Raw genomic sequence first — 24,486 nt, forward strand, 5'->3', positions numbered from 1 at the left:
TCTGGGGTGTTTGTTTGCTTGTTTTTAATGGTAGCCATCCCAATGGGTGTGGGCAAGCTGTTTTACGTGTATAGTTTTGGACCCTGCTTTTTCCTTAGAAAATGATCTTGAACATTTTTTCATGTCAATAGACAGTTTTCTAAACATGATTTTAATGGATGTATTATTTAACAGATTCCATAATGTGGTATTTTAATTTGTTTCCAGTAATTTTTCAGGGTATAAATAGTGTTGTGCAGATAATTCCTATGAAGAAAATTTGTGTATATCCCTGATATCTTCCTTAGATAAGGTCCTGGAGGTTGAATTCCGAGATCAGAGGATATATATATATTTTATTTTATTTATTTATTTATTTTTTTACTGGTACGTGGGCCTCTCACTGTTGTGGCCTCTCCTGTTGCAGAGCACAGGCTCCGGATGCGCAGGCTCAGCGGCCATGGCTCATGGGCCCAGCCGCTCCGCGGCATGTGGGATCTTCCCGGACCGGGGCATGAACCCGCGTCCCCTGCATCGGCGGGCGGACTCTCAACCACTGCGCCACCAGGGAAGCCCGAGGATATATATTTTTAACGTATTTTGCCAGATTGCTTTCCTGAAAGGTTGCATCAGTTTATATGCCTACTAGCAGTGTGAAAGCATCATCTATACTGAACATTATCAGACAAAATTACTTCAGTGTATGATCATAAATACAAGGTTACCAACTGTTATCAACTGATAACAATGGTTAACTCTAAGAATCGGGCTGGTTTTGATGTATGAGGGGTCAAGCAAAATGCTAGATTTATTTTTGTTGTTTGTACTTTTCCCTAAAAATGTACTCATGTAATATTTGTATAAAAATACATATTTTAACTTCCTACTTAAAAAAAAGTCAGACCCAAAATATTATCTACCATATGATTCAACTTATATGACATTCCAGAAAAGGTAAAACCATGTGGACAGAAAACAGATCAGTGGTTGCCAGAGGCTGGGGCTAGGGAGAGGGACTGACTATAAAAGGGCACAGAAGAATGTACTGAATATAAATTATACCTTAATAATAATTTAAAACAACTAAAGAAAAGAACACAGAATTAAAATATAAGATTAAATCTTAAATCTAATTTCACAAAAAGTTTAGAATAATCCTCCTTTTTCTTTAAATTAGGGTAAAACTCACTGTGAATTATTCTGCAAATTCTGACAAATGTGTACAGCTGTGTGCCACCAAGATCAAGATATAGAACAGTTCCATCAATACCCCCTGCCAATTTTCTTGCTGAATATTATTCCATTGCATGAATATACTACAATTTGTTTTGTCTATTCACCTGTTGATGGACACCTGAGTTATTTCAATAGTCTCTGGCTATTAAAAATGAAGCTCTTATGAACATTTGTTTACAGGTCTTTGTACTGACATAGCTTTCATTTCTCTTGGGTAATTAGATAGGAATAGAAAGGCAGAATTATATGGTAGGTGTATGTTTAGGTTATTAAGAAACTGCCAAACTGTTTTCCAAAGTAAATGTATCATTTCACATTCTCAATTTATCAACTTTTTTCTTTTATGTACTGTGTCTTGACGTTGTATGCAAGGAATCCCAATAGATCGTTTTCTAGCCATAGTTAGTTCCACTGCTCATTAAAACGATGTTCCATAAAGGCAGGAATTAGAGTTTTAATTAAATCTATTGGATATAGGTTCCTAAAAACCCAGATATTTGCATATTTTAGATCTAAACTGCTCCTAATGATTAGTATTTAGCTAATTTTTTTTCCATTAGTGAAAAAATTTATGACCTATGAAGAGTTCACCTTGCTTAAATTTCCACTATTTTTACAAACAAAATACCCTTCCATTTGCTCAGGATCTTAGCTAAGACTAAGCCACCCCTTAAGCTAATATTCTCTCTCTACATTTACCAGCAATCTGCTGAAGAATGATCCAGCCTCACGGCTTCTACTTCCTAACTTCCCGTTTACTTTTTAAAGACTTTTATTACTGAAAATTTTAGCATATACAAAAAAAGAATAGTATAATTAGTTCCTATGTGCCCATCATCACCCAGCTTAAACAGTGACCAGTACATAGCTAATCTTGTTTCATCTCTATCTCTCTCTCCTTCTTCCCTCTCCCTGGTGAATTATTTCAAAATCAATCCCAGATGTTATATCATTTCATCTGTGAATACTTTAGAATGCATCTCTAAAACAGAAGGACTTGAAAAAAATACATAACCATAATATCATTACCACATCTAGAGAATTATTCCCACCTAATATCCAGTTAACACTGTTTTCATTTCCTTGATTGTCTCACAGATGTTTTAAAAATTTTTGCTTGCTTGAATCAGGATCCAAGTAAGGTCCATATACTGAAATCGGTTGATATGTTTCTTGAGTCTCTTATGACTGATAGGTCTCTCTCAGCTTCTCCTAACCCCACACCCACCCCCCCACCTTCTTCAACAAAGTTATTTGTTGAAGAAACCGTCCTGTTGTGTCTAGTCTGAATTTTGCTAACTGCAATCCCCCTCCCCCAAATGGGGTCATTTAACATGTCCCTCTTCCCCTGTATTTCCTGTAAACTGGTAGTTAGACCTGGAGGCGTGATCAGGTATATTTCATAGGTGGTTTGTGTGCTTCCGTCAGGAACCACATACTATCTGGCTGACTTTCTTTTTGTGATAACAGCTACTGATGATCATTACTTAGATCCTTTAACTTACTGAGGGGAATTGAAAAATGATGGTATTCCAATTCTGTCATTCTTTCTTGATATGTTAGGTAGACCACTTCCATAAAGAGAAACTCCCCCCCCCATCTCTATTTGGTAACCCTGAGGTATGGTTCAGATAGGAAAGACAGATAAATGTTTGATCCTTTCTCCTTAATTACCAGTTTTCACAATAATGAATTAGTTCCTTAGCATCTTCAAAGTTGACCAAGAACTTTCTTTTTTTCTTTAGTACCATTATGAACTCATGGATTTAGACATATCTGATGTGCTTCAATCCAATGCAGTTATTGTCCTTATAGATGCTCAAGAGGGAGCCTCTTCAAGGTCTCTCCTGATTACTTGAACCCTAAATTAACCCTAGTACTTTTTGAAAGCTTCCTGGATGTCTGATATAACAAGATGTTGCCAGGTTTATCTTGTACACTGTCAGCCCTAAATCTGGAATCAGTCATTTCTCATAGGAGTCTTGGTTCCCTTTAGCGAGAAATATTATTTATACACCATGGCCTGGGTGATAGTGGTGCTCTAGTGGACAGAGCTAGGAAATATATCAATAGTTTTTTAAAAAGATTAAAAACCATACTGCCAGCCAATGTTACATGTGTATCCTTTCTCTCAAAGCCCGGTTCCAAACGGTAGTAATGTAATTAATCATTATGTATACATGACGTAACAAATATTTTTAACTGAACAGAAAATCTTAAGGCAAGCAAAATAGATTTTGTCCATTTCAATATAGAAACCTAATGTTATGTATTCCAAGATTATTACATGCCCCCTTGGAAAATACTTAGAATAATGATTGATTCACAAAACAAGAAATCAACAATGAACCTTTCCTAAAATCCACTGCTTCTCTTACCAGTTCTGCAAAATCTGCAGCCTCCAAGTCACTCAATGCTGTGTCTAATTCCACCTATGTGAGAAAAGAAAAAGAGTAACACAAACATTTAACTCATATTACTTACTTTTTAGTAATGACCATATAAAATTGCTTAATAATTACTTGAAGAATTGAATAAATATACATCTCTCCTTTGTGTTATTTAAGAAATGTCCCCAAATGGAACATCTTGCTTTTAAGCTTTGCGATTACAAAAAAAAAAAAAAATTAATGTATTTTAACCTATAGGCATTTTTCAGTTAAATCTCAATTATTGCAAAATGGGCTTCACTCTGTACTCAATGCAAACTAATTTATGATGTTAAAAAGCTGCTTTACAGTTCTGTTAGAAAAATTTTTAACATTTTAAAAATCTTAAGAGGAAAAACAATCAATCTGAATGTAGCCAGTCTGTTATGAATTGTTTTAATTTTTCTATTTCCTATGTATTTTTCAACAGTTGGATTCTTGGAAAATTCAAGAATCCAACATTCTTCCCTGTCTCCCTCCTATGTTCTGTATAAAAAGGCTGTTCATCTTTATTCACGGATTAAATCATGAAGGCAAGTGTTCCCTTGGAATCTGGCACAGTTTAACCACCCTAAAGAGTTATTAGAAAAATCTCTTACTTAGGATTTAGCTTTCGTTTCTATGGAATTTGCCTGAACTCTTTCATGTATTTGTCCCTCCCTGAAGCATTCAAAATTTAAAAACAGAATAAATTTAATCTGCAGTTTAATCTGTAATGCATATACATAAATTGGAAACTACTGACAATCAAAGCTTGTAGCATATACGGTATTTGTGAAAAATAATCCTTGTTTTGTTTTTTAAGGCCAAGGCACTTTCTGCAGGACTGTTTCACAAATGTGTCTTACTGAGACAACAAAAGCTGTGGAAACATTAGTCATGCCTTTCAATGCTTTTCATATGGTATGACTTATTACTCATTTGTGACCTACTTTTTTCTGCATCTAGCAAATACTTCATGTTCTCCTTCTTGTGGCTACAGTTTCCCTTGTGAAAGACTACAGGACAAAAAGAAAATTACCTACTTGTGATTTTCGATCTCAGAGACATTAATGTTTAACAGGTTGCTATTCCTGCTACTGAACTCTACAGGCTAATATACAAGGTTACTATAACTGCTTCTTCATATTCCTTAAGAGAAAAAGTAAAATATCTTTTCTCTTTATTATTCCAGTGTATCTTAGGAAAAATTATTTTTTTAAAAACCTGACAAACAAACAAACAAAATAAGGAAGTTCTCTGGGAAAGAAAACAGAAGTGTGACTTCATCATATACTAAACTCAGAACAAGTACATTTTTTTTCCAAGTTAAAAACAACTATTTCCACCTAAAATTTACCAGGCACAAATTACCTTACATACACATAAGTTTTTAACTAGATTTCTCAAGGCATAAAATTCCTTAATATTTTCCATTAGAATATATATAGTCAATAAACCCTACTATTTTTCACACAGTAAGAAATCTCAAAGGCAAAAGGAAAGTGTATGAGTTCTTTGAGTTTGCTGGTAAAGCAAAAACAAAAACTTTAAGGGTTATTATGTATTTTAAACTTTACATTCATCAGAGACTTTTAGATCACTTTATCAGAAGATATCTATCTCTTGGCAAAAATATTGTTCTTAATTCTCTTAACCAGAATACAAAATATAGAAAATGTCTAAGCTATATCCTCATTGTTTCCCGTGTATTAATTCCACCTACCCAACTAAACTGTGAGCATCCAGAGGACTTTTCTGGATTCCCAAAGCACAGCACAAATCTGAGTACCTGGCACAATGAAGGCTGATCTGCATACAGTAGTGTCCAACTCAACAAGGACAAAGACAACCAGAGCTTTGGTGAGATAGCAACAGGTATGGTTTAAGTCAAAAGATTAAAAAATATATACAGTAGAATTCACACAGTGATTTCTCAGACTGATATTCTTTTAGGTTGAAATAAAAGCATACAGTCCTTTTAATCAAATATATGTCAAATTAAGGGAAAAAAACGCCAATAAAAAAGAAATCTGAATACAGAAGGTAGCCTTCATATGGAATTTATAAGACCAAAATAGGCTATATTTTAAATGTCTTAAACAAGAACTCTTAGAAGGAAAATAATATTTAATCTTAATATATCCAAAGTCTAAAAACTTTGCCCCTAAAAACATTAAGTACCTCTAATCTCACAGAAGAGATTATATATTTTGAGGGAAGAGATTTCTTTAGTGAAGAGATTCTGAGACAGGAGAAAGAACTTGGGCAAGACCAGACCGACAGGCCTCATGAGATGGCAACTCTGACTCGCGAAAAGCGGCCTTGTGTCTTTCAGAAGAAAAAGACCCCAGAATGGGCATGAGACAAACTGTGGAAACAGTGTCTTTCTATCTTAAACGTAAGGTTAACTAGTTAAATTCTGTCTATTTTGAACACTGTCTATTTTGTTTTCTTATGAAAACACTGATGGGAGTAGAATTATATATCTCATACTTTTAGTTTTATCTCATACTTTTTAGTTTTTATATGATTTAGGAAAATGATAATCATTGGCCTGAGATACAAAATGCAACAGGGGGCAGTTGACAAAGGCAAGGACAAAAAAGAATACAAGAAGGTAAAGTTTCCTTTAAATATGCTTTAACCCCTCCACTCCCTCCAAATAATCATTATATAATAGTACTCTCACAGCTATAATTACAACTACAAAGTGCCAGGCATGGTTCTAAGCATTTTATGTGTGATAACTCATAACTTCTTTATGAAGTAGGTAGTATTGTTGTTCCCATTTTACACATGAGGAAACTGAGCAAAGGGACTGCTATATCTGTTTAAATTATTATTAAACTTCAAAAGGCATTTGTTTGATCATATATTGTAGAATTCCATGAAGCGCAGAATCTTGAATTGGGATATTACAACAACATAACCTGGGTTTCTTCATGGGCAGGGAACTGCTATGGCATAGTGCCTCATTAATACTATTACAAATGCTGTGGCTAAATACATTATTGTTGATGAAAACATCTGAAATGAGCTTTTCAGTCATTCAACAGTAAAGTTATTTTGGATGTACAGAAATGACTGAAGTCACATTGATAATGCTTAACCACCATGAATCTTACCTTTAGCGATCTATCTCTGGCACAGGGCAAAAGCTAGTTACAAATGTTCACGTAAACAAAGATTTTGCTATTATTAATTTGTTAGCCAGTCATTTCATCTACCTAACTTGATGACCCTGCATTATAAAATCTAAATCACAAAATTCAAAAGTAAGACACACCATATAATTACGATTTCTGAAAAGTATTCCAAGTTTGAACAAAGCTTAAATGTTAAAGTAAGATGAGATAGGTAATTTCTATTTAGAAAGAAAAACTTCACTGCACTGAACCTCCTACTTAGCAACCAATTGCCCCTTTAACTCTTACCCATAACCCTGAAAATAACAAAAAGCCTAAGAGAAAAAAAAGAGAGAGAAGATAAAGAATATAAGGCGGGCTTCCCTGGTGGCGCAGTGGTTGAGAGTCCGCCTGCCGATGCAGGGGACACGGGTTTGTGCCCTGGTCCAGGAGGATCCCACATGCCGCGGAGCGGCTGGGCCTGTGAGCCATGGCCGCTGGGCCTGCGTGTCCGGAGCCTGTGCTCCACAATGGGAGAGGCCACAGCAGTGAGAGGCCCGCGTACCGCAAAAAAAAAAAAAAAAAAAAAAATATATATATATATATAAGGCAACTGGCTCTGATTCTTATTTATGACACCTAAGATTACCTTAATATCCTGTGGAAGTGTGAGCCACCGAACTCCAGGGAGATTGTCTAAAAGTACTGCACTGGAAGCATCATATTGTTGTGTACTGGGACTGGCACTGGAATGTAGTTTAGCAGGCTGAAGTGCTCTTTGAAAGAACAAGCTGAAAAAATGATCCAAACGAGGAACATTCTCAGCCTGGCAAAAGGCACTGAAAAAACAAGAGCTGTAAAGTTAGAACAACACACAGAAATGGTAGTCATTGCTTGTACGCTCCTAAGGGGACTGGATCTTTCCTAACTACATAGGTTCTCTTCCTTACTTCTCCTCCCTTAATAAGAATTACTGCTATGTTACTGATGGAGTGTGTTAAGAAATTCACCCTGTCAATATTTTTTACCCTAAAGCCTATTCTCAAATACATAGGGCAGATGGTACTACGGGAAAACCAAAGGGCTAACAAAAGTGGTATATCTATAACAGAATGGGCTGAAGTTCCCTTTTTGCAAAAAGTGTAACTCGCTTTTACCTCTATCTCTCAACCATTTATATCTTTAATTTGATCACACTAAACTTTATTAATGTATAATCAGTTTTCTGTGGCTCACAGGGAACTAACCAGCTCACAACTTGAAAAAGATAATTTAAGTTTTTGGACATTTTAGTCTTTTCATAATTTTTCACAGTGGCCTTTAATATCTTTCATAATCTGAAAAAAACCTTGTGGTTAAAAAAAATGTTGTACAATATCTTGGATCCATACTGCTTCCTGGTGTTAAGAACTCAGTGGATCTTCACATTTACTATCTTAGTTTGCCTTTCAAATTCCCACCTAGGCAAGAAGAAACTACTTAAATTTGCTGTCAACTTGGAGCTATTTCAAATTTCAAAATGAAATTCAGAGAAATTAAGAGTCCCTCTGCCCCCAACCTACTCCATTGGAATTTGCAGAACAACTCCAATTGCTTTATCTTCATATACAGAATTCATTACAGGAATTTAATCTTTGATTATCTCTCGTTTTATGAAAATAGAAAGCTTCAATTAGGTCAAAACATAGTAAGGTTTGCTCATCTATTATAAATTTAAGGAGGTAGTTTATAACCACCTTAAGAGTTTATATTCTTCATTGGTTAAAATTTTTCTTATTAGTAAAAGGTAAAAGCACTGTATATGGCTGCCCAGTCTTTTGTAGTTCACACATTTGGAAAATGCTAATAAGTAATTGGGTTTGAGAGGGAGGTGTCTATATTTTCCTGGAGGAAAATACTGCAAATTAGACACTTTTCCCAGATGGCATCATCATAAAAAAGTCCTTTAGGCGGCTTTGAGAACAGTGACAATAAAGATCCACTCTAGATAAACAGAGATCTGATACTACTATGGTTTGGAAAAAATGTATAAACTGTCTTTGAATCTTTATATTGATACACGCTTAAAGCTTTGAAAGCAAAGGCATCATTTTAGCCCTCTGAAGTACTGGGACTTACAAACATCGATTTTCCATCCATAATTTTACATGTTCAAATATTAAACGGTTACCCCAAATTTCCTCTTTCAGATCAAGAAAGATACATCACATACTGCAAGGTTATAAAAGCAGGAAGCAGGGCTTCCCTGGTGGTGCAGTGGTTAAGAATCTGCCTGCCAATGCAGGGGACACGGGTTCAAACCCTGGTCCGGGAAGATCCCACATGCTGTGGAGCAACTAAGCCCATGAGCCACAACTACTGAGCCTGTGCTCTAGAGCCCGCAAGCCACAACTACTGAGCCCGCGAGCCACAGCTACTGAAGCCGGTGCGCCTAGAGCCCATGCTCTGCAACAAACAGAAGCCACCACAGTGAGAAGCTCGCGCACCGCAATGAAGAGGAGCCCCCGCTCGCCGCAACTAGAGAAAGCCCACGTGCAGCAACGTAGGCCCAAGGCAGCCAAAAATAAAAATAAAATAAATAATTTATATTAAAAAAATTTATAAAAACAAAGCAAGCAGAAAAATATGCATAATATGAGCCCACATGTGTAAAAAAAGAGAGTATGTATATTCATATTATATAGAAAATATATGGAAGAATATACATGAAACTAAATAGACAATTACCTTCTCTACCATGTCTTTATTTTAATAGCACATTCATTTTTTTTGCTAAAAATTTTTTTAAGGAAAAAGTATCACATTTTAGGATAGTGAATTTGACAATGCTATAATCAGAGGAAAACACAGAAAACTTCTTACTCTTTTCTGTATCTGTTCTGAAGAAATGCTCTTACATTTGCCCCTACAAAAATACATCAAATCAGAATATAATTGTGGTTACATCACTATTTCACAAAAGTAACATATGAGACCAAAAAAGAAAAAGCAATGGATCCAATGAAAAACTGCCTGGAGCTGTAAAATAAAAGCCAGTCATGAAGGATGAGAAAATAATAATAATAAGAAAAAACCCAAACAACTAACTTGACAACCAAGGAACACTATTAAGTGCCAAAAAGTGATTTCAAATCATATACTTAAAACTTGAGGTTCAATTCCAGGAAGTACTTACCTATCTAAAGAACCATACATAAATTTTAAGGTTTGGGCAACATCTTCAATCATATTCCTTAGCTGAGGAAGAGGAACTCTAAAAAGAAGCAAAAATACATCTGTTCATTTATAACATAATCAATTGATTCATAATATAAAAGAAGCAGATCATCTTTACATTTTATATGTAAAGAATATGAAAAGCATGTGTGTTAACTTTGAGTATAGCTGTGTATAATGGTTGTTTCCTGCATTAGCAATTAAAGCGTTTGATGTCTAGATCTGGGGTTCTAACATGGGTCAAGGAGGCCAGATCTCAACTTAACCTCTAATTCTTGTGACAAAAAGACACCCCTAAATGAAAGAGAAAGGAAAGAAAGTAGGAGAAAGGAAAGAAATGAACTTAACATTTTCTCATTGAAGACTTGTAAGAATTTTACAAAGCAGGTCTTTTATTCCCATTATACCAGTGGGTATAACTGAGGTTTAAGAAGTTAAGCAACTTCTACAGGCACACCCAGGGAATAGAACCTGCTGGTGGGCATTCATTTCCTTAGCTCCAAGGTTACTCTCTCCACTACCTCACACTGTCTTCCTGGTTAGGTCCCCGCTATTGACTGCAGCTGTCACAGGAAGATGACCTCCCCCCGTGAAAACACATGTTCCTGGAGTATCTGCTCCACCGTATCCTGGATGGGACAACACTTTTCTCATCCTGCTTGTAAAAGGCACAGTGGTGAAGAAAGAAAGGACAGACTGTGGCATTAAGACAGACAAGGGAAAAACAATCCCAGGGCTGCCAGAATTCAATTACAAACGATCTGTACGATGCTGGAGATACAGAGACATATAAATTGACACTGAGGAGGTGCCTGTGCATGACCTCTCAATACTCTGTTTCCCAGTCTAAACAAAGGAGAATAATAATAACTACCTTCCACAGTCATGTGAAACAAGATGCAATAAGGAAAAGAGTTTGGTATGGGGTGGTGGCTATGAGCAGTAAGAGAACTGGGTAAAGAGGTGGCTAGGGTTACTTCTGACCTGAAGCTCAGGATAGGGAAGGAGGAGGACCTTCGAATTCATTCCAACTTAACAAGCCAAGTTCTCTAGGATAGGGATGACATAAGTATTTAGGGAAGATCCTGCCTCCCCACTCCCACCCTGGGAAGCAAAGGTTGAGAAATCGGCTAGAGCATTCCCTAAACAGCACAACCTGGATCCAGAGCTCAGCAGTGACAGTCCTTTTTTGGCTTCAGGGTAAAACCTCTCCTGGAAACTGCCTCTGTCTGCCTAACTAATCTGGCGGGTGGCATCAGAAAGTGGGGAAGCAGCCTCTGCTCAGTTCCTTAGCTGGGCCTTCCTCTCTGCTGTCTAACTGCCCACGCTACCTTATCTCACCATTGTATTATCTGTGTCTTGTCTTTTGCGTTTTGGGCTACTATGGAAGTCCAAAGGCAGATGTTTCACCCTGCCACCACACCCTAGGGTATCTTATTCTGGATGTTCTCCGATTCTTGTTCTTTCAAAACAACTCAGTTTTTCACGATCCAACCCATTGGCATAGGGCAGTCTCCGAGCAGGGTTTTTAGACAGAAAAGTGCACATTAGCTCGTAAAAGAGAGCCATAATTTAACATATATAATGGCACCACTGTCCCCTCATGTTAAAAGTTTTGAATCCCACATTTATGATAGATCATATCTCTTTCTGTCCAAAATTAAAGACCACTTTAAAACATAATAATTTTGATATTTTTCACTGCAGCCTCCTTTGGAATTCCTCTTTGTGGTGTTAAAACAAGTCCACAATTGTTTGATACTCTTCCCCTTGAGTGTGGGCTGGATTTAGTAACTCACTTCTACCAAATGTATAAATGGTCAGCCCTGCTCTTACCTCCAACTATTAAAATAAGACATTTTTCAAAATACTTGCAAAAAAGTTAAGAAGGAGACCATGATAATATAAGACATACCATTAGAGAAGTCACTTTAAAGATAAATATTCATTATTTGGTCAAAGGTGCTCAATGTCGAGGCAAAACACCTTTCTGCTGACCCTTAATTCTCTAAAATCACCAACAGTAAAAAACTGTAAACATGCAAAATCCAAACCACGATACTGTCAAAAGTTTGAGCAGAGGACAAGCTCATCTCTCAGCCACCTCTGTACTGGCCATATCTCAGAGGAAAGTGTATTGACAGCCTCCACCCTTACTAATTGGTCTAGCTGGGCCTTCCCGGTACCTTTCTGTACTATTCATACCAAATGAACACAGGTAGTCATTATACTAGTGCAGCAAACCTTTAAATCGTAAAACTTCTTGAATTTACCTTTGACAAAAATGTCATCATTTTAATGAAACAGACTTTGTTAGCAGTATTTTAGAAATGATTCTAAGGTAAACAAAAATCTCAACTTACTCCTCAGCAGGCAGGCCAATTAACAACAGCTTGTCAGATTCTTTCCAATAAGCTACATGAATTTGTTTCCCATTTAAAAGAAGGGATGAGCTAATAAGAAATAGAGTCAAAATGAAATTAGAACATCTTTAAATGTCATAAAATTATAAACAGTCATTCATAAAAGATTACATATGGTATGATTTAAGAAATGCATGCTTAATCAGCGAATTTCTTGGCATATACCTGCCACACAGAAAACACAAGGAATTGTACAACAAAAACATATTCTGAAATATAAAAACCCACAAAAAACTCTAGGTCAAACAAAAGTAGACCCATTACAGCAAAAATATGTTGAAATTCTTTTCCTAACATTAAATGACTATATGCAATTTTGTTTTTCAAAAGAAAGCTTCCATCCCAGTGTTTTAATTTAACAAATCTTTTCTGATTGTCTATTTATGAACATGATTTACTAAAAGAGATAACAAAGAAACAAAGATGTGGTCCCAGCTCAAAAGTTGATCATTCAGTATGGCACACAGATACGTAAACAAGTAACCAAAATATAAGTCAGATTTAAACATATTCTCAAGGAAATGTTTGGAGTGATGGCTATATTCATGATGGTGATAGTTTCAGGGTCTATACCATGTCAAAAATGATCAAATTATACATTTTACATATGTGCAATTTACTGTACTTCAATGAAGTTGGAAAACAAATTAAATGTTTTCTAAAAGAGAGATACAACAATAAACTGTGGAAATACAGAGAACATGATTCCTTCTTATAGTGTGAGTAGGTGGTGGGAAGAAGATAAAATAAAAATATAATGTAAAATAACATTTATTGATTTGGGAAAATGTTAAATGATATACTGCCACACAAAAAAAGTTACAATACAGTAGGTAGAATATGATTCCATTTGTATAAAATAGATGGAAAAAATTAAGTGAAAGGTTATCATTTAATTTAGCAATATTTACTGAGCACTTACTACATGCCTGGGCCCTGGAGTTACAGAAATGAACAAGATCAGCCAAGTCCTTTGCCTCGTGGAATCTGTGGTGGTTATCTATGAGTGGTAGCCTTTGGGGTAATTTTAATTTTTTCCATTTGTTTTTATATTTTCCATGTTTTCTTAACTGATCAGATACTTCTTTTTAAAACTACTTTAAAATTAAACATAATTTTTAAAAATTAAAAAAATATATATATATATTGAGTGTTTTCTTTGAAATTAAAATACACCCATCAGTCTTTATCTGTTGAGTCCTAGGATATAGTGTACTTCTATACTACAGTAGATAAGTGTGTGGGATTTTAAATATGAATTGCTAAATAGATTTTTTAAAGGGATATTACTTCTGCCTTAATAAAGTTTTAAAAATGCATATACTTTTAGACAAATATTAGACTCCTTTATAGTCATAATTCATTTCACTATAGTTTCAAAACAGTGTATGCAACAAAAGATATGTTGCTATGGAATCCCTGAAATAATAATTATTTTCATATTCTTTCACAAAAAAGTTTTTCTCTCTATATTTACTGGTTTCCACATGTCTAACGCATATTTTAGCTAACAAGGTCTAAATATGAAGTAAAATATCTATACTTTGGAGAAAAATAAAATAAAATCCACATGGGGAAACTTAAACACATTTTCTTACGAATAAGATTAAAAATGAGTCCTGCACCTTAGAAACATTACGCTAAGTGAAAGAAGCTCGTCACAAATAACGACATATTTCAATTCCATTCTTAGGAAATGTCCAGAATAGCGAAATCTATAGAGACAGAAAGTAGATTAGGGGTTGCTTAGGGCTTGGGGTGGGGTAGGTGCATTGATAGCTAAAAGGTACAGGGTTCCTCTTTGAGATAAAAAAAATGTTCTAAAACTGACTCTGGTGATGGTTTCACATATCTTTGAATATACAAAAACCATTGAATTGTACACTTTAAGTGGGTGAATTGTAAGATATATGAACTATATCTCAATAAAGCAATTTAAAAAAATGTAAAAGGCCTATCACATGCTTTTATAAATATGAATTTATAGACTAAATGGAGCCTCGGTTACAAGTATTCTGAAATGAACTAATCTTTTCTATATACATTATACTAAAAATCCCAGAGTTAAACATTACTTTCATTTAGAAAAACAAGGAAATTCTTCCCGTTATCTTGCAGATCCCATCTATTAAAATCCTAGACAAGGACCTACTATAGAGCACAAGGAACTACACTCAATATTTTGTAATTACCTATTATAGAGGGAAAAGAATCTGAAAAAGAATATATATATGTGTGTGTGTATAACTGAATCACTGTGCTGTATACCTGAAAATGACATGACATTGTAAGCCAACTATATACTTCAAAAAAAAAAAAAAAAATCCTAGAGGTGTCATTTTAATCAGAAGATGGGAAAAGAAAATTTAAAGCCTAGAAAATCCAATTTGATATTCTATCAATATTAAGGAGCTTTTAAAGTTTGAGATAAACTTTTTTGGTAAAGTCTAAAATTGTTGAAATATTAAGGAAGAAAAATGGTTTATAATCTATAGATCTGTTGTATGAAATAAAGCAAAAACAAAACTCAAAAAACTTTGAGCCCCCTTTTTCCATAAGTTAACTATAATATTTCAAAGTCAAGACTTGATAAATCAACATGGAATGGGATGTGTGGCTCTATAATCGACTTTCAAAAGGTTATTTAACACCAGTTTGCTTATCCATCACTGAGTGAACTTGCACAGATACTGCCTTCTGAATACTCGTCCTAAAGTGTATGTGTATTGTGTGTTTTCTATCATTGTTCTAAGAACAGAACAAAATATTTTGAACTATATGAAAAATTCAGTATTCAGTCATCCTTACCAACCACAAAGCTATTGTCAAGCAAGTTAATAATCAAGATAAAGTCATAAAAAAGCCCAAACATCATAATGCTGTGCTTAAGAGAGACTGCCTTCATGAAGAAAGTCTAAAGTAGAGTCATTAATCCAAGTTTGTTAAAGTCCAAAACATCCAGATCTACAGCTGTTCTCAGAACTTACATTTTAAATAGATGATTAGTAGAAATAACCTAGGTGAGAAACAAAATATCTGCAGACATCATACCTGCCATATAAATATTTACATTATAGATACAAATATATTTGTATAATAGATACCTGTATTAGTATTTTGTTTGTCAGAATTAAGGTAAAGAACTTGGGAGAAAGAGAATTAAAGCTAAATAAAAATCAATTATTACCTAGTAACTTGTGTCCCAGTTACATTTTCCAACATGTCACAGAGTGTGAGAAATATCCCTCTCACACTTTTAAGTTTCTGAGATGCATCAGATACTGGATAATGATATAGGATTTCCTGCTGTTAAATAAAAAGAAATAGAAATGTCAATTCCCCCCAAATTTTCCAACCGTTATATTTTTCATGGCAAGTTCAGACTTCAAATTAAGGAAAAAATAAAAAGATTCCTTTCAGCTTCAGTGGGAGGTTTATTCAAACATAAGGAGAGGAGTATGCCTGGAATTTTTTTTTTTTTAATATGCCTGGAATTTTAACACATTACCTAGTATTTAAAATACCACATTTGAAAATAAGTTAGAGACTGTCAAAATTAGTCATGATACATATGCTGAGTAGGATAGTGATTAGTTGGAATAATTACAACTAATTGCAAACAATGTTTCAAACATTAATCTCCCTTTACAATAAATTAAAATATTTATATTTCGTTATATAGATATTCTTATCTCCTGTGGTTGCATATGCACACAGACACCAAATGTAAATTTTAGGAGTCTTTAAGATAAGCTTCATCTTTGGTGACACCGTTAAATCTTTATTTAAACACAAGACAAGACTGCAATTAAACTTACAGAGTGAGAATACAAAATTAAATTAAAGTCATGCAGATAGGAAGAAAGAAGTATTATGATATTATAAAATCTTCTGTTTAAATTTGAAATCGTTTGCCCACCACAAATTAATCTGTATTCAAACTTTAAAAGAGAGACATTTTAAATTACGGAAAATACTAAATCCATAAGATTTTTCACAAAATGCTTAATAGTTTTCTATTTTCAAGAAGAGCATATTCCCAGGAAACACACAGTTTTTAAAAAATTTCATTTTTATAAATTGCAAAATCAAGATGTGCATTGCTAGTACTTTTACATGACGGACTGAATCATTCTCTGCCTCACTTTTTTGCTATTACTTAAAGCAACATGCTATTTTTCTCATAAGACAAATTAAAAGCAGGCAAAATTAAAATTTCTAGATAGAAACCATAGAGAATTCAGAGTAATTTCCAGTTATGCTACTTAATAACAATATTCATAAATATTAACATAGCCATTATTGAAAGCCCAAACTCTTAAAATACTGTATCTTTTCTTTGGTTCTCTCTCTAAAGAGCATTCTACACTTTGCTTTGGTCTCTCTTTATATGAAATAATTATGTGACTTGGAGTCCATGCCTTCGCAACTTTTACATTAGGATAAAATATAAATAATAACAAACTGGACATATCTGTTTTTTATACTTATTAAGCACATTCAGTATATGAAAATTGCTATGGAATTATGTGGCCAAATACAGTCTGCCTAACAACTCAAAATTTCTGTAATAATGTAAAAATATTATAAAACATTTTAACTCTAGAAATTAACTCAAACACCAGTGAAGATCTTCTGTTACGTCTACTTGATAAATTTAAACCTTAACTGGTAAATAAACTTACTGTATTTAGCCAAATACCAAACACCACTTTAAACAAATAACTATATAGTCTTTGATTCATTTTTTTTAAAATGTCCAAATCTTGTAACTTGAAGAAAACAAGCTGTTATTAAATATGTAACTCACATGAAAACAAAATGACCCTATGACATTTAATTGTAAAATAAGTAATACCAGAATACAAAGGTCATTTGAGAAAGTCTCTATTCCAACCTCTGCTGTGACCAGACCAGAAAGCCTCACAATTCAAGACCTGGCAAGCTCTACAGTTCCTAACCAATGTAATTAGCTGTATTTTAAAGCACTCGTTAGTAGCATGCATTTGCAGCAGTTTCCACTCTGTTCAGTAAGAATAAAAAGCCTCTCCTAATTACAGTGTTGATACAGGGCTGTCACAGACAGAAACCTGTTCATTAAAGAAATATCTACACATTTTCCCATGGAAAGAAAGGCAAGGATGACAAAAGGCCTCAGCACTATCCTACTCCAAGATGACCTTGAAAGATTCAGGATGCTACCATCCCAGAAATATGTTGTGTGTTCTATTTAATACATGGTTAAATTTCTTATTGTTCTAAAGATACAAAGGACTAGTAAAACGTGCAAGAAATTAGAATTATCAACTCTAGGTCTCCATGTATTTTTCAGAACACAGAAAATTATAAAAATATGTAGAAGTAAATCCCTTCCTTTCCAGTTCAATTATTGGCTAAATTTTGACATATGAAGAAACAACACAAGGAAATACACCCTTTGGATAAAATGGGTTTGGCATTGGGAGTATAGGCTGCAAGGATTTCAAAAGGAAAGAAATGTAAACTAGGTAGAAACTTTTTAGATCTCGCTTCTGCTCAAAGCATTATGGTAAACTAGATGCTCTGAGACCCTTGTGCTGTAAAGCAACTGGATTCATGGCCAAAACACACTTGTTAAACTGCTGGATATATAACAAGTAGAGAGGTTTCCAATGATATCTTCTCCATACCTTCCAATGACATCTTCTCCATACCTTTCCAACCCCCTTCCCCAGCACAGCAAAGCAAGCTGGGGCCTCAGCTGGGAGTGGTGAGTAGTGGGCAGAAGGACAGAGGCAGGTTGTCTTGAGGGCTGATACCTACAGTGTCTTCAGTCAGGACACTGAGCATTGGGCCAGTGGCTAGGTAGGTGAGCTGGGCCTAGGACCACTGCATTAAACCTAAACACTTTAGTGAGGCTTAAGTGCTCCATGTCAGTGATAGAAGCAGAAGAAGCAAATTCTCTTTGAAGGAAGGCATTTCCCATTTAGAACCACAGGACTCCCAAAGATAAAATCAAGCAGTAAGTTTAGTCAATGATACCCAAGGAAATAACAAGGTAAGCCATAACAAGTCAGAGTCCCCATTAGGACTTAGAGATATTGGAATGGGAAGATATAGAATGAAGAAGAGCTACGTATGAGATGCTTAGAGAAATAATATATAGAATCACTAAGACAAGGAAACAACAAAAGACTACTAGGAATATCATGGCAGATTTGCATGTAGATTAGTTAAAAACTTTTCAGGAACTTCTAAAAATAAAAATAGGAATGTTTAAGCAAACAAACAAAAAAAACACTATGGAGAGGTTAAAAAATAGTTTGAACATACCAGAAGCAAGAAACTGAGCAAAGAAAATAAAAGACAGATTCCTTAAAAGAAATGACCAACTGTAGACTTATTAACAGCAATCATAAGTCAGAAGACAAAGAAATACTATCTTCGAACAGATTAGAGAAAATAACTTTCTACCTAGTTGGCATAAGTAATGCTGTGTGTTGACTTCATTTTCTTCCTGGCCACACAGGAAGACTATATTTCTCACCTTCTTGCACTGGGAGAGACTATATAACTAGTTCTAGGCATTGGAACATGAGCAGAAGTGATGTTCCTACTTTTAAGCTAGGCCTCTGAAATGTCCCATGTGATATTGCATGCTTTCTCTCTTCTCTTATTGGCCAACTAGATGGAAAAGATCCAAGAGAGGACTCTGGGAATAATGGAACCACTGGATGAAGGGCTCAAATCATTGAGCCATTTGACCAGGAACATGTACATTGAAATGAGAAATAAATTTTTACTATGTTAAGCCACTGAGACATTAGGATTGTTTGTTATAGCGACTGGCCTATTCTCACAATGTTTAATTATAAAGCTACCTTTCAAGAAGGGGTGAAAAAGACATCATCAAATAAATAACAACAAAAAGAAATTATCACCAACAGATTTTCATTAAAAAGAGATGCCTAAAGTATATGTTTTAGGAAGAAGAAAAATGATCAAATAAGGTCAGCCTGAGATTTAAGAATAGTGAATAAAGGAAATGGCAAGCATATATGTAAATTTAAAGATGACTCATCTGTACAAAATACGATGTACAAAATATGCATTTTATCATATATAGTTTATATATTTTATAATGTATAAAATATGATAATAATAAGTAGTAGTACTAATAGTATAATTATGCCCAACTTGTGGAATTTAAAAAAATGATAGCACTGAAAGATTGATGACAATAGCATGTAGGTGAAGAGGGGGAAATTGGAGTTAAGGTGTACTAAGGGTCTTGAATTATTTTGAAAAGGGGTTAAGATATTATTTAACTTTAGAATCTGTTAAAAGAAATATAAAATTTTTAGAGTAATCACAAGAAAATAGAAATAAGAATATACAGCAAGAATAATAATGATACAAGCAACCAAGTTTAGTTTAAAAAATATCATGGAAAAAGCAATTCAAATAGAAATTTTTAAAGAAGGTAGAAGAAACAAATTCAAATATTTCAGTAATCTCTATAAATGGACCCATTGAGCTTGTCAATTTGAAGACTGCTGTGTGTAAGAGACATACTAAAAACATAAGACACAGAATGACTGACAATCATTTGGAAGACTATAAAAAGGTCCTTACTTTTTTCCTTTGCACTTTTGAGAAGACACTCACCTCTTCCTTTGATGTTTCCGAGTCGAGCTGTAGTGTGAGATACATAACGATGTGAGGAGTGTTTAGAATATTCTGCTGGGTATCTTTGTCCTCGTCCCCCCATGGAAGTTTGATTAAATCACTTGTGTTTGACTGTGCCTTTTTCTGTCTTGGTTGAGTTGTTTGCTTTTTCACAGCATATGCATTTTCGAATGTCAGTTTCACCTTTAAAAAATTAAAACGTGTTGATTTTTCAACAAGGGAAAATCAGCTGTGGTTTTCACAAAGGATCTGTACATGCACATTCACTCAGGTACGCACATTATGCATAAAAATCATTCTAGAGTATGGGCTCCTTGATGGCAGGGACTGTGTATTCTATTTATATTTGTATCTCCAGGTCCTAGGACAGTATCTGGCATGTATTATTACAAATATTTATTAAGAATATATAATTCTCTGTATATAAGTTCATTAGTTTAAACTTAATCATTTTATTCCAAGTACTGACAACAAATACAAGAAATGCCATGGAAAAACAAAAATTAGTATGATCTGATAGCGTAATAGAGAGTAACATTACATTAAGAATGGTAATAGCACTGACTCATCTGGGGAAGGTAAAAGGAAGAGATTCAGGATTAAAAGCAACCTCTTATAACCAGAATTAGCTCTCCTTTCAAGTGAGGTGATATTCAAATATTCTTCTCTTAGACACTCTTTGTGGTCCTTTAAAATAAAGGCTAAGGACAGTAAAAACCATCAACATGCCAGATCTTGAACCATGACCCTAAGAAGACTATCTATCAGTTTTGTCAAGATAGTTTTAATTTCATGGCCTGATGTCAAACAAGATTGGTAAGAGTCCAGAATGTGGCCATTTTCCAGTTGTTGAAAGGTAGCTTCCACTTCTCAATTAACTTTCCTTGAAAAAGGAGATATGTGTCTAGATGCCAGCTGGCCAAAGATAACTTGCTTACTTCAAAGAAGCACCAGTGTGTATCTTGACTAAAAGAACTTTTCACTAAATATAGTTAATTTTGTGTAGCAAGGACATCATCACAAGCTATATAGGCACAAAATGTTCCTAATGTTTAAAGTCTTATCAGAATACAGATAAGTTAAGACAGGACATTCTAACTGTAACAACCTATAAAATTTTAAATTTAGACATTAAAGTGCAACAACTCCTTTAATTAGATTAAATTTTAAAAGTCAAAAAATAAATTCATGCTTGATCAAGAATAAAGAAGTCTGGTCAATATAGGATATTAAATCATCACACTGTACAACCTAAACATATATGATTTTTATTTGTCAATCATACCTCAAAAAACTGGGGGAAAAAGGAAATGTCAATATTTAAAAGAAGATAAAATTGTTTGTATGCAGTAAGTTGCATTTTGAGAGGAAACATTTAAAAATTATTATCAAGACAATAATAAACAATACCTATTTTTAATAATTTATTAAAAGAGGTACTATTTTCAAGGCCAACTTTAACTATATGATAAATATGAATATATTACTACTATCACTCCTTTAAAAAATGAGCCTTACATATTTATACATTTTTATCAAAAATGTTAAGCATATTATTTTAAAAAATTCATTCATAATCCCATCAGCCCATCTAACTATTGTTAGTATTATACTGTAAAATAAATCTATCCTGATGAATAAAATCTTTCAAATGAAGAAATATCTAGATTACTTTTTTTGATTGGCAAAGAGTGACTATTTATGGTTGTATTCAATTTTGCTTATATGTAGCTGTCTGGCACTTCAGAGGCACTAAGTTATCTTTGTCTACCTAAAGTGAATTTAGTTAAATAAACATATTTTCTAAAATAAGTTTCTTGGACTTCCCTGGTGGTCCAGCGGTTAGGAATTCATGCTCCCAATGCAGGAGGCCCAGGTTCAATCCCTGGTCAGGGAACTAGATCCCACATGCAGCAACTAAGAGCCTGCATGCTGAAACTAGAAGATCCCGCATATCAACTAAAGATTCGGCATATCAAGTAAAGATTCCACATGCCGCAACTAAAGATCCTGTGTGCTGCAACTAAGACCTGGCGTGGCCAGATAAATAAATAATTTTAAAAAGTAAGTTTCAGATTTTATTTTATTAACAAGTAGAAAAGAGACATGAGGTCTAAATTCATCAATATATATATATTCAGAGTTAAGATGAACCAGGTCATGACTAGAGAGTAGGAAGGGAGAAGTTCCTCATGAAATTTTTCTGAGGCCAAACGATCATGTTTCTTTACAAAACATTTAATATTCCAAATGGAAAAGATCAACCTTTACTAATTTTTAATGTTTTCTGTAAACTTGATGTTGAAAAATGGGCCCTTGGTATTATTAGAACACTGTATCTAAAAAGGCTAATAGAACACTAGTATATTTTGGGGGAAAATATTAAGTAAGCTAAACAAAAACATAAAAAGTTAGAGATCCCATATGAGAACTATCAAGAGTTATCTGAGGAAAATTAATATAAGGATAAGGTGAGGAGAGATGAAGAGACACTGTTTCCAACATAATCTTAGAAATATGTGAAAAAGAATATCTGGTGTGAGGTTTTGACCCAAACAAGCAACATGGAAGCATTATATGGCCTGAAAGACTATGTTCTGAGGATGGCATCTGTTCTAGTGGGTAATGCTCAATATATGTATACATAAGTAAAAATATAAGCATAAGCATAAATATATTAAATCCTTGAACAAGGATCCAATGAAGTAAAAATGGCTTGGAGCTCAGGGGGTTCTTTCATTTGAGAAGGAGGATTTAGGAGTGTCCAAAAGAAAATATATGGGAGTCTTTGACGGTGTTCCTTGGGAATGTGAGAAATCTTTCAAATTGGGGGAAATCCCGAGTGCAGACTTTGTACCAATATAGAGGGGAGCTTTGAAGATTGTCCCCAGCACTGGGCTTTGGGGAGGAACTAGGTATATGAATGGAGTGGAGGGTGAGAAATCTGACTGTAGGAAGCAGGAGATGAGCGACATCCTAGGGGAGCAGGTGTCACAGAGGCGGGCTGCGTAGGCTGGAACGTCTGTGAGAGCTGTGCGCCCCAGTGGTCCTCAGAGAAAGAAATATGTGTCCGAAGAGACAGAAGGGAGGGCATCTTCTCCGGTTGAGATTCTTGTGGGTGGAGAGGTCAAAAGATAGGGTATGACTCACCAAGAATGACAAAAGGAAATGAGTTGGTAGACTTAAAATAAAAATTTACCAATTTTACTTTAGGCAGCAACGGCAACCTAAAATTTAAGAGTGGTTTGCTATGCTTGGTGAAGAACGACACACTTGAAAACTAACTTTAATGCTACACTTGGCAAACATCAGAACTTCTTTTCTGTGGGGCAAGAACTTTTTCCCCTCAGCATGACAAAAACTCAAACAAATACACAAACTACAGAACCATCCATTAACATTCTTTAAGGAACTATCTTACCCACCATTCTTCTGATTTAAGTAAAGTTGGCTCCATAATGCAAAGATAACTACACTTTAACAAGACATTCTGAAATGCTTACATGTTAAGTAGCTATAAATGTCAGGAAATCTGGTTGTCTTGATAAAATGATAAATGGGTAAGACAGACAACCAAATTAAGAGTTAAGTGCCATTTTTAAAAAGGGGTTGATATATGTAAATATTAAGGATACTATGCGTTTTACAGGAAAAAACTTTTATTAAGAAGCATCTGATATAAGATAGTTTATAGCTTCTTATAAAAAAAGGTTTTTATAAGAGTTCATATGAAGGTTCTTATAAAGAGGGTTTTTCTGTTGGGTTTATATGAGGCTTCTTATAAAAAGTGTTTTCTGTTGTTCCTCCATGGACATTAACTGGTGACAAGTTTCATCATCTCCTGTCTCCCTCAAAAGGTTTTCTTATTTGTGCAATTTTCCCATCCTTTCTTTCCTCGGTCCCCCGCCCCCGCCCCGGCCCCTCAGTTCAGGAGCTGATATGTCTTACCTCAGGTCCAAGGATATGCTCTCTATAACTCACCACTTCCAAAATCTTGTTGCTTTAATTATATTCTCTCTCTACTCCCGCCTCCAACCCACCCCACATGACAAGCAATGTCTCTTCAGCCTCTGCCAAACCAACCAACCGACCCTTTTTCCCCATTAGCTACCATGCCATACTCTTCACACATGGGACCTGGGGAGGCTGTCAGAATCTGAAGCAGCTCCAGAGCCAGACCACACTCTCACTTCTGCCCCATGGTCTGCACTCTCTCTCACAACTTCTTCGTTGCTCTCCATGTGTCTGATCTTTTCTCCTTTCTGGCAGATGCTCTGAATATTCCTTAGTGAAAACTCTGAAGGAATTGAGTCTACGTGGCTCAGCAAATTCTCTCTCTTCCATCCTCCTCTTCCGGGTGATCTCACAAGATTACTCAAGACAAAACTTGGAAGGCATCTTGGACTTCGCTCTCTCCTGCAGGAAGTA

The 24,486-nt window shown here is 34.8% G+C and overlaps 1 protein-coding gene across 4 annotated transcripts in view; it reads right to left on the reverse strand.

Moving 5' to 3' along the window:
* Window positions 1–24,486, reverse strand: part of INTU (inturned planar cell polarity protein) — an 81,588-nt gene that overhangs the window by 18,793 nt on the left and 38,309 nt on the right. For 3 of the 4 annotated variants that reach the window (XM_060298960.1, XM_030863893.2, XM_030863894.2), the window contains exons 4-9: window positions 20,038–20,241; window positions 15,578–15,696; window positions 12,331–12,420; window positions 9,927–10,004; window positions 7,401–7,590; window positions 3,594–3,647 (exon numbers count right to left, since the gene is read on the reverse strand). In XM_060298960.1, coding sequence (XP_060154943.1) covers window positions 3,594–3,647; window positions 7,401–7,590; window positions 9,927–10,004; window positions 12,331–12,420; window positions 15,578–15,696; window positions 20,038–20,241 — 735 coding nt within the window. The remainder of the gene's footprint in view (window positions 1–3,593; window positions 3,648–7,400; window positions 7,591–9,926; window positions 10,005–12,330; window positions 12,421–15,577; window positions 15,697–20,037; window positions 20,242–24,486) is intronic. The other variant, XM_060298959.1, reaches the window with a different exon arrangement.

This window comes from Globicephala melas, chromosome 5 (assembly GCF_963455315.2).
Source record: "Globicephala melas chromosome 5, mGloMel1.2, whole genome shotgun sequence".
Lineage (NCBI taxonomy): Eukaryota > Metazoa > Chordata > Mammalia > Artiodactyla > Delphinidae > Globicephala > Globicephala melas.